General features: G+C 44.2%; 1 protein-coding gene across 2 annotated transcripts in view; it reads left to right on the forward strand.

Moving 5' to 3' along the window:
• Window positions 1–6,020, forward strand: part of large2 (LARGE xylosyl- and glucuronyltransferase 2) — a 35,597-nt gene extending 29,577 nt beyond the window's left edge. Inside the window, exons 10-14 of one of the 2 annotated variants that reach the window (XM_031316270.2) lie at window positions 22–185; window positions 2,181–2,459; window positions 3,950–4,096; window positions 4,199–4,394; window positions 5,468–6,020. In XM_031316270.2, coding sequence (XP_031172130.1) covers window positions 22–185; window positions 2,181–2,459; window positions 3,950–4,096; window positions 4,199–4,394; window positions 5,468–5,665 — 984 coding nt within the window. In that variant the 3' untranslated portion in view covers window positions 5,666–6,020. The remainder of the gene's footprint in view (window positions 1–21; window positions 186–2,180; window positions 2,460–3,949; window positions 4,097–4,198; window positions 4,395–5,467) is intronic. The other variant, XM_031316271.2, reaches the window with a different exon arrangement.
• The last annotated feature ends 7,878 nt before the right edge of the window (window positions 6,021–13,898 follow it).

Raw genomic sequence — 13,898 nt, forward strand, 5'->3', positions numbered from 1 at the left:
AACGGCGGCGTGTGTCCTCAGCTGCAGGCGGCCCTGGAGGAGCTGGACGAGGACGATCAGTGTTACGACTTCCGACGGGAGCGGCTCACCGTCCACAGAGTGCACCTGTACTTCCTGCAGTACGAGTACACGCCCACGGAGGACGACACCGACATCACGCTGGTGGCCCAGCTCTCCATGGACAGGTACTCGCTAGGGTTGCACAATATTGACAAAATGTGATATTGCGATATCAATATTAATTTCGATATTTTTAAACATATGTAAAATTACGAATGTTATGGTAAAACGCATCAAAATAGATTCATAACAAATTAAACAAGTGTTCTTACAACACAAGATTTATTTCAACTGACAGTCATATTGGACCGGTCCAACATGAATAAATAAATAAAGACCATGACTACAGAACAGGACATCTTCTACTGGTTGGACAGTATGAATATATAAATAAGGACCATGACTACAGAACAGGACATCTTCTACTGGTTGGACAGTATGACATATATAAATAAGGACCATGACTACAGAACAGGACATCTTCTACTGGTTGGACAGTATGAATATATAAATAAAGAGAACAGGACATGTTCTACTGGTTGGACAGTATAAATATATAAATAAAGAGAACAGGACATAACTTTTCTCTTCTCTGACTCGTTCCGTTTTGTCTCTATCTATTTCTTCACTCACACTGTCACTCTGATGAAATATGCACACACTGGTACGCTCCATAGGGTTTGTTATGTAGTGGCCCCGTGCACTGACGTGCACTAACGTGCAAGTGGCACGGTGACTGGCCAATGAAACATGATCATTACAGCGTTTCAAGCGAGCTCTAAATCAAACACAACTAAGCCACACAGCCAACGGACGGGACGCAGCACTCCACAAAATAAACTAAATATTGCATACTTATTGAGACACTTTCGATATAATACTGCGCAACGTGATATCGCCATAATGATATTGAGTCGATATATCATGCACCCCTAGTACTCGCCCACTCTTTCAGTTGCTGCTCGTCAGAAAGAAAATCAGAAATGACTTGGGTCAGACAATCAAACATGTTCCAATAACATTTTTTCCTTCCCAATACCGATTCCTGAACTTTAGTTTTCAGCCGATACTGAGTACCAAACAGATACCAGTGCGTTAAAGGTGGTGACACCCCAACCAGATGGCCGACCGTCGGCAGTAAAGCCAGTCGAACTGATCAGTCGGGTCCCCGAGGTCCAAAAAGTGCCTCAGAACACACTGAGGAGACGCCGACTTGAGCGTACGCTCTGCACGTGCGCGAAACGTAATACGTCTCCATAACAGCAGGCGGCGCTGCTCTGTATTGTTTCCATTAACAGTCTGATTGTTTCCCAGAAAATGAAAACCGGCAGCTGATTGGACGAACACGTCACGTGGGTCTTTTTTCTCCGGAAATTCACAGCCAGACTGTCATGGCGGCTCGTTCAGAATACGATCTCATATTGGACTAAAATAGTTCACCGGAACGTGTTTCTGAAAACATTTTAAGAGAGAAATAGGCCGTGCAGTTGCTGAATCTGTCTTCATTTCAGATCAACAAAGGTCAGTTTAAAAGATTTTCCTCAGATTTTGAGCGGCTCATCCACTCGCCATTTCCGGGTGAGTCCCGACTGCCCTGTCTCTGACTGAACATGTCAGGTCGGCCCAAATGAAGGCCGACGGCTCCTCCGACGGACGACGGCACGAACACACCAAACAGACTCGAGTCACCGACGTTGCTAGACGGTCCGACGGCCGATTATCGGCCCGGTGTGTCTCCTCTCTTAGAAAAGAAAACCATATCGCCTCTATAGACCTTATTCACGGCAGACATGTTGACATTGTTGTGGAAGTTTCTGTGCAGCAGAGCGTTTTGAGAGTGAAACAAATAAGAGAGTTGAGAAAAACCAAGTTTGGTTTTTGTATTTATTATACTTGCAAGCAGGAAATACAATTTCACAGAGCACATATAGTACAGTGTGGAAACGTCTTTCCACGAGTGAAAAATACACTGGGTTTATACACACTTCAGAATACAAGGGCGCGTGCCTCCCGAGTAAACGTGACTCAGCAGATTCAAATTAGAGGAATTATTTGGTAATGAATGTAAGTTGCAATCCTCGTCTCCTTGTTGAACACGTTTGTGTCTGCTCGACCTGCAGGCTGCAGATGCTGGAGGCCATCTGCAAGCACTGGGAAGGCCCCATCAGCCTGGCGCTCTACATGTCCGACGCCGAGGCCCAGCAGTTCCTCCGCTACGCCCAGGCTTCCGAGGTCCTCAAGAACCGCAAGAACGTCGGCTACCACATCGTCTACAAGGAGGGCCAGTTCTACCCCGTCAACCTGGTCCGGAACGTGGCGCTGAAGAACGCCAACACGCCGTACGTCTTCCTGACAGACGTGGATTTCCTGCCGATGTACGGCCTCTACGATTACCTCCGGTACGGCCAGCCACGGGGCTCCGGTTCACAATGTTATTCTCATTTTTTAACAATGTTTTTATTGATTTTCCATTGCAATTACAACTTTTAACTGTTGTATTTTATTCGACTGTTGTATTTATTCAACATAATAGGAGGTACATATTGGAGTGGCTTTAAATTTTTGCGGTTGCGGTTAGAGTTTGCGGTTTGTTTGTGGGATGCGTTTTCTGAAATGTCCTCTTTAAAGTCCGCCCTCCATGTATCAAGTTTCACAATCCAGTTCACAATCTTTTAGGACAATAATGTTAAGCCAGTTTAGATTGATTTTCGACAAGACAAAATAGTTTTAGAGCATTGCAGGAAAAGTTTCAGCGGTTTCAACAGCCAATAGAGAAGTCAGCTGGTGGAGTCTCCAGAGGCTGGTTTTAGAACGTAAGAGACGTCACCTGTTTCAACAGCCAATAGAGAAGTCAGCTGGTGGAGTCTCCAGAGGCTGGTTTTAGAACGTAAGAGACGTCACCTGTTTCTGTAGCCAATAGAGAAGTCAGCTGGTGGAGTCTCCAGAGGCTGGTTTTAGAACGTAAGAGATGTCTCCTGTTTCAACAGCCAATAGAGAAGTCAGCTGGTCGAGTCTCCAGAGACTGGTTTTAGAATGTAAGAGACGTCTCCTGTTTCTGCAGCCAATAGAGAAGTCAGCTGGTGGAGTCTCCAGAGGCTGGTTTTAGAACGTAAGAGACGTCACCTGTTTCTGTAGCCAATAGAGAAGTCAGCTGGTGGAGTCTCCAGAGGCTGGTTTTAGAACGTAAGAGACGTCTCCTGTTTCTACAGCCAATAGAGAAGTCAGCTGGTCGAGTCTCCAGAGGCTGGTTTTAGAACATAAGAGACGTCACCTGTTTCAACAGCCAATAGAGAAGTCAGCTGGTGGAGTCTCCAGAGGCTGGTTTTAGAACGTAAGAGACGTCTCCTGTTTCGACAGCCAACAGAGAAGTCAGCTGGTGGAGTCTCCAGAGGCTGGTTTTAGAACGTAAGAGACGTCTCCTGTTTCAACAGCCAATAGAGAAGTCAGCTGGTGGAGTCTCCAGAGGCTGGTTTTAGAACGTAAGAGACGTCACCTGTTTCTGTAGCCAATAGAGAAGTCAGCTGGTGGAGTCTCCAGAGGCTGGTTTTAGAACGTAAGAGACGTCACCTGTTTCTGTAGCCAATAGAGAAGTCAGCTGGTGGAGTCTCCAGAGGCTGGTTTTAGAACGTAAGAGACATCTCCTGTTTCAAGAGCTAATAGAAAATAATCTGCCTTGTTGCACCATCCAAATGTTCTTCAAAACTTGACATTTTCAGCGTGTAGCTCGCTAGCTCTGAGGTTTTGATTGTAGTTTAAGCGGCAACACATCTGCTGGAACATCGTTGATCCAGACTACATAACACCTGAATACTGTGTTCGTCTTACTCGTCCATGTTAAGAAATGTTGAGTTTTAGTCATATGAACACTGTGCCGTTTTCCTCCGTGCAGGAGGTCCATGGTGCAGCTGGACATGGCTCACACTAAGAAGGCTCTGGTGGTTCCGGCATTCGAGACACTTCGTTACCGTCTGTCCTTCCCCAAATCCAAAGCTGAGCTGCTCTCCATGCTGGACATGGGGGCTCTTTACACCTTCAGGTATAGGCCTGAAAAAACATATCGGTGAATCATGATTGGGGAAAGAAAAGTAGATTATCATTTTATTTTACGCCCCCTGTCTTTCTCTTCCTGCATCTCCAGGTATCATGTGTGGCCTAAAGGTCACGCTCCGACCAACTACGCCAAATGGCGAACAGCCACCACGCCGTATAAGGTGGAGTGGGAGCCGGACTTTGAGCCGTACGTCGTGGTGAGGCGAGACTGTCCCGAGTATGACCAACGCTTCGTTGGCTTCGGCTGGAACAAGGTGTCTCACATCCTGGAGCTGGACGCACAGGTATGTCTGACGGCTGTTCAGTCGCACACACACACATGTTGGGTGAAGAGGAATATAAATTGTAATTTATTTATTTGAACAGGGACAGTGCAGAAAAAACATTAATAGACGTCTTGTGCCAGGTTGTAGCAAATTGGTAGTTTCTGCTCGCAGTCCCTGGGCAGGTAGCCTCGTGAGACCGTCCTGATCTGGCGAGCTCCAGTTTTCCACTCGCAGATCAGTCTGGCATCTTGAGACGGAGAAAATTTGGAGCCGTTCGCTAAACGACCGACCAATCAGCGTTGGTTTTGAGGCGGGTTTAGGTGTGACGCAACGAGAAGCGACTGTTCAGTCTAAACAGACTAAACTATCAGACTTAGTCCTCTAAGAGGGCTGATAAATGTTGTGATCGCTGTCATCTCCTCCTTCCGCCATGATTCCAACTTCAAGAAAAGCACGTTGGAGGCTACGCAGTGCGCCTGCGCGGCAACTTCAAGAGACTCGGATGAAGCTGGGAAGGATTAAACACATGGTTTCTGAGAGATGGTACTCTCAATTTGCTTACAGTATTTATATCAACCCTACTTCACTTCCAATTCAAATTTTCCAATAATTTATCTAGGCAGCACTGAATCATACAACATGTTCAAAAATTGTGCCTAAGGTTGTTATTTACTCTAGAATGACAGAAAACCTAACACTCTTGACAGCTGTTCAATCAGGGCCTCTTCTGTATCTGTTATTCTCCTATGCCAACATCTGGATCAGATCCAGCTTCTCACGCATAAGACTGCATAACATCATTCTGAACTTTTACCTAGATTCTTTCAATAACACATTACAAAATATGAAATATGAAAATACATTTGGTTTGATTATATCACCTATCAGTTTCCACACTGTGGTAATCCTCCGTGATAATAATTATATTTTAAATGAAAATGGTAATTGTAATCGTCAACATAAACGTGGTTTACCGTTACACCAGTAATCGTTACATCCCTATTAGTAACCGTTTGTAAATCGAGGGTGTGATTTACCGTTTATTATTTCATGTTCCGTGGTCTCAATCCGTTTGTTTTCCCTCCCCTCAGGAGTACGACCTGATGGTCCTCCCCAACGCCTTCATGATCCACATGCCCCACGCTCCCAGCTTCGACATCTCCAAGTTTCGCTCCAGCTCCAGCTACCGCAACTGTCTGAACACGCTGAAGGACGAGTTCCACCAGGACCTGTCCAGGAAGTATGGCTCGGCTGCTCTCAAGTACCTCACGGCCCAGAGGACCATCTAAAAGAGCAGAACTGCGGAGAGCCGGCGAGTCCCTTGGCCTCCGGACGAGGTCCCAGAGTTCGGACAGACTCGTACTGACGCTGCACTGCGCCGCTGGGCAGCAAACATTGACGGTAAAGCTTTACAGCCCTTTGGAACATTCTCGGGCTCCTGTGTATTGAAGGGTAACTCCGTTTCTTTTCAATCTGAACCCTATTTTCTGAGGTTATTGTGTTTAAGTGACTAGTGGGAACAACAATCTTTGAAATTGCTCCAGCATTGAACGAGAACGCTGTGATCAGCAGCCGTGGACCGGGCTGCAATGTAACGCTAAAGGACAGTTTTTTTTAACCAGAAACGGCGCTGAGGTTGCCAATCGCTAAACCCACCAGACTCCATGTAAATAATCAGTACTTTTAGCGTGTATAGAGCCAGCATATTTCCACATGTAAATAGTTGAATTAAGGGTTTATTTCCACAAAACCAGAGTGGTGATTGTTGGAACAGTGGAAAGATGAACCAAGATGGCTTTTGGTAGTTTTATTTTGTTTCTGTCCACTTTGAATTAAGTGTGTTTTACAATGATAAAGTTACTGTTTATTTACATGGAGTTTGGTGCTAGCAATTTTGCGAATGTTTTTATGTTTAAATAAAGGATCTTACTTTTTAACAAAAAGGTCTATCTCTGTAGGGATCCTTTCCATAATGTTGTCAGACACTGACACACTACATCAGAATAATAATCTGAGTCTGTCAGTGGAAAAACAGAACTTTTAGTAGACGTAAATTGAAGATGCGTAACTACCCATTAACTTATATTGCAGCTTGTTTTGCTGACTGCCATCTGTAGCTGTTTTTGCTTTAATATTGGACCAATGTCAAAGATTGTCGTTCCCATCAATCACTTAGACGCAAAACAATGAGATAATAGACTCCAGGTTGAAAAAATACCGAAGGTACACAGAGAATGGCAGCGAGTTTCCTTAACGCAGGATTGGCTGGGCTGAGAGGGAGCGATGGATGGACGAGTGTGGATACTAACGGGACTTAGCTTTAAGGCCGGGAAATAAAAACCATATTCTTCTTTATAAACTTGTTGACAATCAGGGCTTTTTTTCCCAGAAGATACGCAATGGAACAGTCCGTCCAAGTGGATGTCTGGACGCGATGGGAACCCATGTCGTTTTCGGAGTTCAGATTTAAAAGCGAAGACTGCGTTTGAATCATCAAACCGGAGGAAAGATTTAAGCCTTATCACTTTTCATGGTATTTACTGAGATATTTAATTTAACTTTTTTTTTCCAGTGTAAATCAAAACCAATGAATAACAATTGATTACGACGTTACTTAAGAATCAGTTTTATTTTTTTCTTTCTATATTTTATGACCTCTTGAAGAGAAAAACCATCTTGTCCCGGGCGAGTCATTTCCGACTTTCTGTGAGCTTCAGGGATGGGCTGTGTGTGTGTGTGTGTGTGTGTGTGTGTGTGTGTGTGTGTGTGTGTGTGTGTGTTCTTGTTTAACTATATTTGTGGGGCCCAAAAACCAGGAGTCCAGTATACTTGTGGGGTCCCGACAGCTTTGTGGGGCCAAAATGCTGGACCCCACAAGGTTAAAGGTCTGTTTGAGGGTTAAGACTTGGTTTTAGGATTAGGGTTAGAATTAGGTTATGGTTAGGGTGAGGGTTAGGGGGTTAGGGTTAGGGTTAGGGTTAAGGTTAGGCATTTAGTTGTGATGGTTAAGGTTAGGGTAAGGGGCTAGGGAATGCATTATGGAAATGACAGGTCCCCACAAAGATAGTGAAACAAACCTCTGTGTGTGTGTGTGTGTGTGTGTGTGTGTGTGTGTGTGTGAGTGTGTGACACACATACGACTCGTCTTCAACACGCTTGCTGACTGTTGTGAATGTCATTCTCGCTTTCTCGATCATGTATTTGCTTGCATGTAAAGAAGTTGCACTACTATGTTACACATAAGAAAATAGTCATTTTTCCAGGTTTGTTTTCCATCATTTTATCCCTCTTAAAGAAGCAAAAATCTATAAAAAATACTAGATATATCATTACTGATGGGGACCAACACTGACGCCGAACGGTGAGTCGTTCTTAATGAAGCTATTCGCTCTGAAATCAAACTGCTAAACTCGGACGAAGAGCAGGAGCTTTTTTTTTTTTTTGTTTCTTGTGTTTGTGCCATTTCGTCTTTAATGTGTCTGATTCCCTGGATATATGTGCCGTCTACTGTACTCCCCGTTTTCATTTTGTAAAGTCCAACTGAAATGACAAATTCACACCTTTCTGCCGTTAGATCAAATTCTAAATTGAAAGTATGACCAGTGTTTTTTTATTTTTATTTAAAGAATTGCTTCTTTAGCCTCCAAACTATATGAGAAAATATGTGTTAAAATGTATTATTAGTTTATTTGTTCTGACAGGATAGGTTTTATCTGATGCCGGATTTGGGTCCAATATTTTGGACCTGTGAAGACTTTTTGTTCTGTTCCCCAGCCAGGGACAGAAGCTGTGGCTAGCTGTGCTACGAATGGATCCTAATACTGCGGTCTGGACACTGCGCCTTGCGGACCATCGGGTCTGCAGTGACCATTTTGACCGGGATGTAGTGATGGCCAAATAAGGCTTCATGAAGCTTCGTGAATCGTTTTCTTTATTCTGTGAGCCCACTAGATGGCGCTCCCTGTTCAACAAAGGGTTGAAAGCACGATGAATTGCCATTCCTTGATAGCCTGGTCCTACCAAACTCTGGTACATTAGCCTGGTCCTACCAGACTCTGGTCCATTAGCCTGGTCCTACCAGACTCTGGTCCACTAGCCTGGTCCTACCAGACTCTGGTCCACTAGCCTGGTCCTACCAGACTCTGGTCCATTAGCCTGGTCCTACCAGACTCTGGTCCACTAGCCTGGTCCTACCAGACTCTGGTACACTAGCCTTGTCCTACCAGACTCTGGTACACTAGCCTGGTCCTACCAGACTCTGGTACACTAGCCTGGTCCTACCAGACTCTGGTACATTTCATTGGTCCAGAGAGTCTGGCCTCTCTCCATTGACAAGTGTTAACTTCCTTGAAGGCGGGTACTCTGTTGAAGTTTAAAACTACTGGATCTGCCCAGAGCCACTCTGGATCTGCCATAACCAATCGCTAACGTTTGGTCGTGACGTCGGCTTAGCATCGCTAGCGTTAGCCTTAGCCAACTCCTTCACCACTAACGGAGCGAGCTGGAAAATCAAACTGTTCCTGAACCCCGTGGGGAGGAGGGCCACAACATCATGGCCCCCAACACAACTCAGCAAAGATTGTTCTCGCTCGGGCTTTAACTTCTGGATATTCGGCAGCGTTGCCACAACGGACCGAATAGCTTCGCACGCATCTTTCTCCGCCGCCATGACGGAACTACAACTCAAACTAGCGCACAACCTCAACGTCATCGTTCTCAGCCACTCCCTCTGTTCACTGATTGGACGGGTAAAGATTTGACCGGTGAAAACCCAAGAATATACTGCAAACCCAGACGGAGTACTGAAGGACAATCAAAATTGAGCGGAAGTACGTAGGAGTGCGGAGCCAGGCTTATTCCTTGAGCCTTTTTCTTTAAACCAAGACCGCCATCTAGTGGTCTCAGAGAATAAAGAAAATAGTTCATGAAGCTTCATAAAGCCGGGACGCCTACTGGCAGCCAAAGAGGAGAAGAAATCCTGTACCAAAGCACATTTTTCCGAGCCAAAGTTAGCGTATTAACTTGGCATCGGTACACACCAAAGCATGGCAACTTCTCTATCTTTCCATAATGTCAGAAACTTACAATAACAACCTGAGCCTGTCAGTGGCTAAAAAAGCACTTTTAGTGCACGGAAATTGACCCGGTGTAATCGGCCAGAAGATTACTTTTTTTTTTATTTCGACGCTGCCGAGTGCAGCTCTCCCGCTCAATACTGGACCAATTTCAGAGATTGTTGTTTCCATTAGTCACTTAGACACAACAACATAGGAAAATAGGGTCCAGGTTGAAAAATACCAAAGTTCCTTGGACCCTCTCATCAGTGCTAACGGTGTCTTTTAGCCATTTTAAATACTAAGCCCAAATAGTTTTAATTGGCTGTATGCAAAGAAGTTCTGGATCTACAATATGTACACACAGTAAAACAACACAACACAAACTATTCAAGAAGGCGGTACAAATAAAAAAAAAATACAAATTTGGATACTGACTTTTGTCCTGTAATTTGTCAGTTTCAGTTGGACTTAAATCTTCCTAATTTTATTGTTTTAATATATCTTTTTATATGTGTTTACATGTTGTGGAGGATGGCAGTGTTTGCTTGGTCTGAACACTTCCAGCCAACACATTATCATCTCCACCGACTATGATTTTAAAGACTCTCTCACCTTTTGTTTTGAGCTGCTGTCAGATTATAATTTTACAAAACAGGACTTTGGCACCAGTTAAACTATTCTCAAATAGGGTTGGGTATCGCTTGGATTTTTACGATTCCGATGCCGAACCGGTACTCTAAAAACTGATAAATGACATCAAAGATGTAACATGTTTACAAGTGATCACGTGCAGTGAATGGTTAATATGGCCCAGAAGGAAAATATGGCATTTTAAAAGTAGCTTACATTTACGGTAGCTAGCTAACGGTAGACTACAGAGAAAGGGTGATATTCTTACGTCCGTTTCGGAGTGACAGAGGGAAAACATTTCAGTCGACACATTAAGTGGAACCGAAATGAGGAAGCGAAATTTGCGTTCTAATCCAGTCCGATTCCTACCGGTTGCGTAGGAACTGTTCCCATAGTGGAACCGGGTTTCGGTACCCAACCCTATTGTCAAAGTTATCGGCCAGATTTACACATCACATATTTCAATTTATATTCGAACTCCCCAGAGGATGATCTGAGTGTTTGTGATGTCCAGTACAGGGGGAAAAAACTGGGGGATGTGACATTGTAGCCTCTCGAGTCTTTAGTTTTGTTTCCGATCATTCATCTCCTCTCTACTCTTCTAAAGGTTCGTGTCCACAGAGAACATCATTTCGCTTCCCATTCGTTCTCCGTGTAAGCAGCCGGGCAATGCATTCTGCGACTTCCGAGAGACGGGGCGTTGAGTTGCCCGCTCCTCATTTGCATAAAGTTGAATCCAGGCTACTTTATGTAAATCAGGAGGCATCCAGCTCGACTTGCCGCCTCTCTAAACCTCACGAAAACTTTTCAACTGACTGTTGTCGATCTTAAATGAAGACGGATTCAGCAGCTGCAGATTATTTCTCGCATAAAATGTTTTCAGAAACACATTTAGGGTGAGCTCTTTTTGTAAAAATAAGAGAAAGTTTCCAAACGAGCAGCCATGTTGGTCGGTTTTAAAATCCGGGAGCAGACAGCCCAACGAGTGAAGCATTCGTCCAATCAGCTGCAGCCATCGCGGTTGTGGGAGGGCAGAGCCTGTTTTCATTGCTTGTCATTGGTCAATGGAAGAGAAACTGATAACTGCTCGTGGCAAATAGGCTTGGGAGATCACTTATATTTTGAAATCGCCCAATCGTGGTAACTCGAGATTGCCGATAGGCGATCTGATCGCAAGTCTGACAGGCAGGGTTTCTGCAGGTTTCACCAAGTCAAATTTAAGACTTTTAAAGACCTTTTTAAGACCTTTATGAATGAAATTTAAGACCTATATCACGACATATAAGTACAACAGAATGCCGAGTCACTAAAGTACTTGCAAAGTAAATAAAATTATTAAAATTGAATAAAATTGACACAGAGTCATAATGATCTGCAGATATACAGCAAATTATATTTGGACGAGCTAAAGAAAGAACTACAACACCACCGAATAAAAGCATTAGAGGAGGAGGAGGCCTTACATGGATGTAGGAAGACCTGTTCAAAATTATTTAAGGCCTAGAACACAATACTTTGGTGAATTTAACATTTTAAGGCCTAAACTTTTAGACTTTTTTTAGACTTTTTAAGACCCTGCGGAAACCCTGTATGTTGAACACGTAATTGGACATAACAGGCATTTGCGGAGCGGCTTCCACTTCAATGAAACTGGCTACGCCGAAAGCGTATTACGTCATTTCCGGTTGACTATGCTTCTGTTCTGCTGTTAATAGCGTCTTGCCTTCGGTAGCTCGACGCACTTTATTTTGTCATATTCTTCCTTACAGCGGCTAACTATCCGCTTTACATTTAAACCTACGCTAGTTCACTCAAGCACTCGCAGCGCTCTCCTTCTTTCAGCGACTTCTTGCTAATCCCTCAGTTGTTTACACGCTATTAGCTCTGTTAGCTACTTTAGCTAAGTAGTTAGCAATGGCTTCTCTCACTCTCTGGCTCTCAATCTGCACGTCAAATTTAGCTATTCCTCTACCTCCTTTAGAGATAGTTGCACATGTAATAACTGTAGTTTATTCACCGTGTTGGAGGCGAGGCTCCCACCAACGATCGTTACCGTTAGCCGCTGTAGCTTACCGGGTCTTTCCTGACTCAGAATGGGCCTTTGGGGGGGGGGTGACTACGCACGACAGTAAGCATGATCGATTTCCGTACGGTAAAGGCAATGAGTCTGTGTTTCCTTGTTTGACAGAAGTCTGTATGCATTTGCATCGCATTATCATTTCTGAAATGTTTATTACGCTGGAGTAAATGAAACCCCAATTAACAAAACTGCTTAAAAAAACAATATTTATATTAAAATACCACCGTTAAAATCACCGGGAGAGTGCGGCACAGCCAGCTTCTGGACGGTAAAACTGAGATACGCGCTCCTATTCAAGTTTATGTTCTGCTTGTTTAACGGTTGTTTGGTAAATTGCCATTAAACACAGTCAAACTGGATTTTAAGTGCTATTTTTATTCTCATTTCTTATCATTTTTGGTGCTGGTGATTTTCCTTTGGGGCTGGCTAAAACCTCTTTTGGGGGGGGCGCCAAAAATTCCTCTGTTCAGGAAAAAACCCTGGCTTAGCCCCCAGTAGACGCTGCAGGCTGACTGGTTTTCCTTACGCCGATATCAAAGCGATTTTAATTAAAGGTGCCGTAGGTAGGATTGTGAAGATCCAGGACTTAGCCAAAAAATGTGAACATCAACAACTTCTCAGTCCCTCCCCCCCTTTCTGCTAAAGCCCAAAATGGTCTCCTAAGCCCCTCCCCCCACAAGGGAGAATGAATGCGTGTGCATGAGCAGTGATTGACACGCAGTTAGACACCCCCCCTGGCCCTGATTGGTGCATCTGAACAGTTAGACACCCCCCCTGGCCCTGATTGGTGCATCTGAACAGGGAGCGGTGGACGGTGGTAGGTGGTGCCAGGGGAGCTGGATTTCTTTTTAAATGACCTGCTTCCTGTAGTTCTACTGGAACATAGGGTCAGTTTCAGCAAATATGACAGAAAGTTAGTTTTAGAAGTCTTACCTACTGCACCTTTAACAGTAGTTACTTAAATCTGATCGCCAAATCGGCACAAGCCCAGCGGGCGAGCCCATCCCGCGTCAGATGCTGTGGACACGTACCGCCACTGCCATTTGTTTTTCCATCACATTGTCCGTTTATTTTCTTGATCCCCACTTGCATTTGGACAAAAGGCAAGTCGAGAAAGATTTGATTTAAATATAGTGGCGTTTCCACAGAGAAAAAGTCAGATTGAGGAGGGGACGTTTGAGCCCGAGGTTTATGTGGCGGGAGCGTTTCCAAAATTAGGCCCTATGTTCCCGCATTTATAAGATTCTTTCTCACTGTAAATTAGGCCCTATGTTCCCACATTTCTAAGATTTTTTCCAAAATTAGGCCCTATGTTCCCACATTTCCTTTTTCATAAATTTGTTTTAGATTTTATCCCCCTTTCTCCCAATTTGGTAGACAATTACACCCAACCTATTATCCAGTAGCAATGGACGAATGTAACCCTAACCCTAACCCTAACATAGGGCCTAATTTTAAGAAATATCTTAGAAATGTGGGAACATAGGGCCTAATTTTCAGTGAAAAAAAAATTCTTAGTAATGTGGGAACATAGGGCTGACCCCTATGTGACCAGACGGTTTGGAGACGAGTGAGTGTGAACTAAAATGCCCCGCCCCCTTCCTCCACCCCAACCCCCCCGCCATCCATCCACCCCGCCTCCATTGACTTGTTGTTGATTGTGGTAAATGCTAGTGCCTTTGCTGTATTGTGAAACTGGATATTGATTGTACTGTTGTAACGACAGGGCCTGGGGAGAGTCAGGCACTCTATTTA

This window comes from Sander lucioperca, chromosome 3 (assembly GCF_008315115.2).
Source record: "Sander lucioperca isolate FBNREF2018 chromosome 3, SLUC_FBN_1.2, whole genome shotgun sequence".
Classification (NCBI taxonomy): domain Eukaryota; kingdom Metazoa; phylum Chordata; class Actinopteri; order Perciformes; family Percidae; genus Sander; species Sander lucioperca.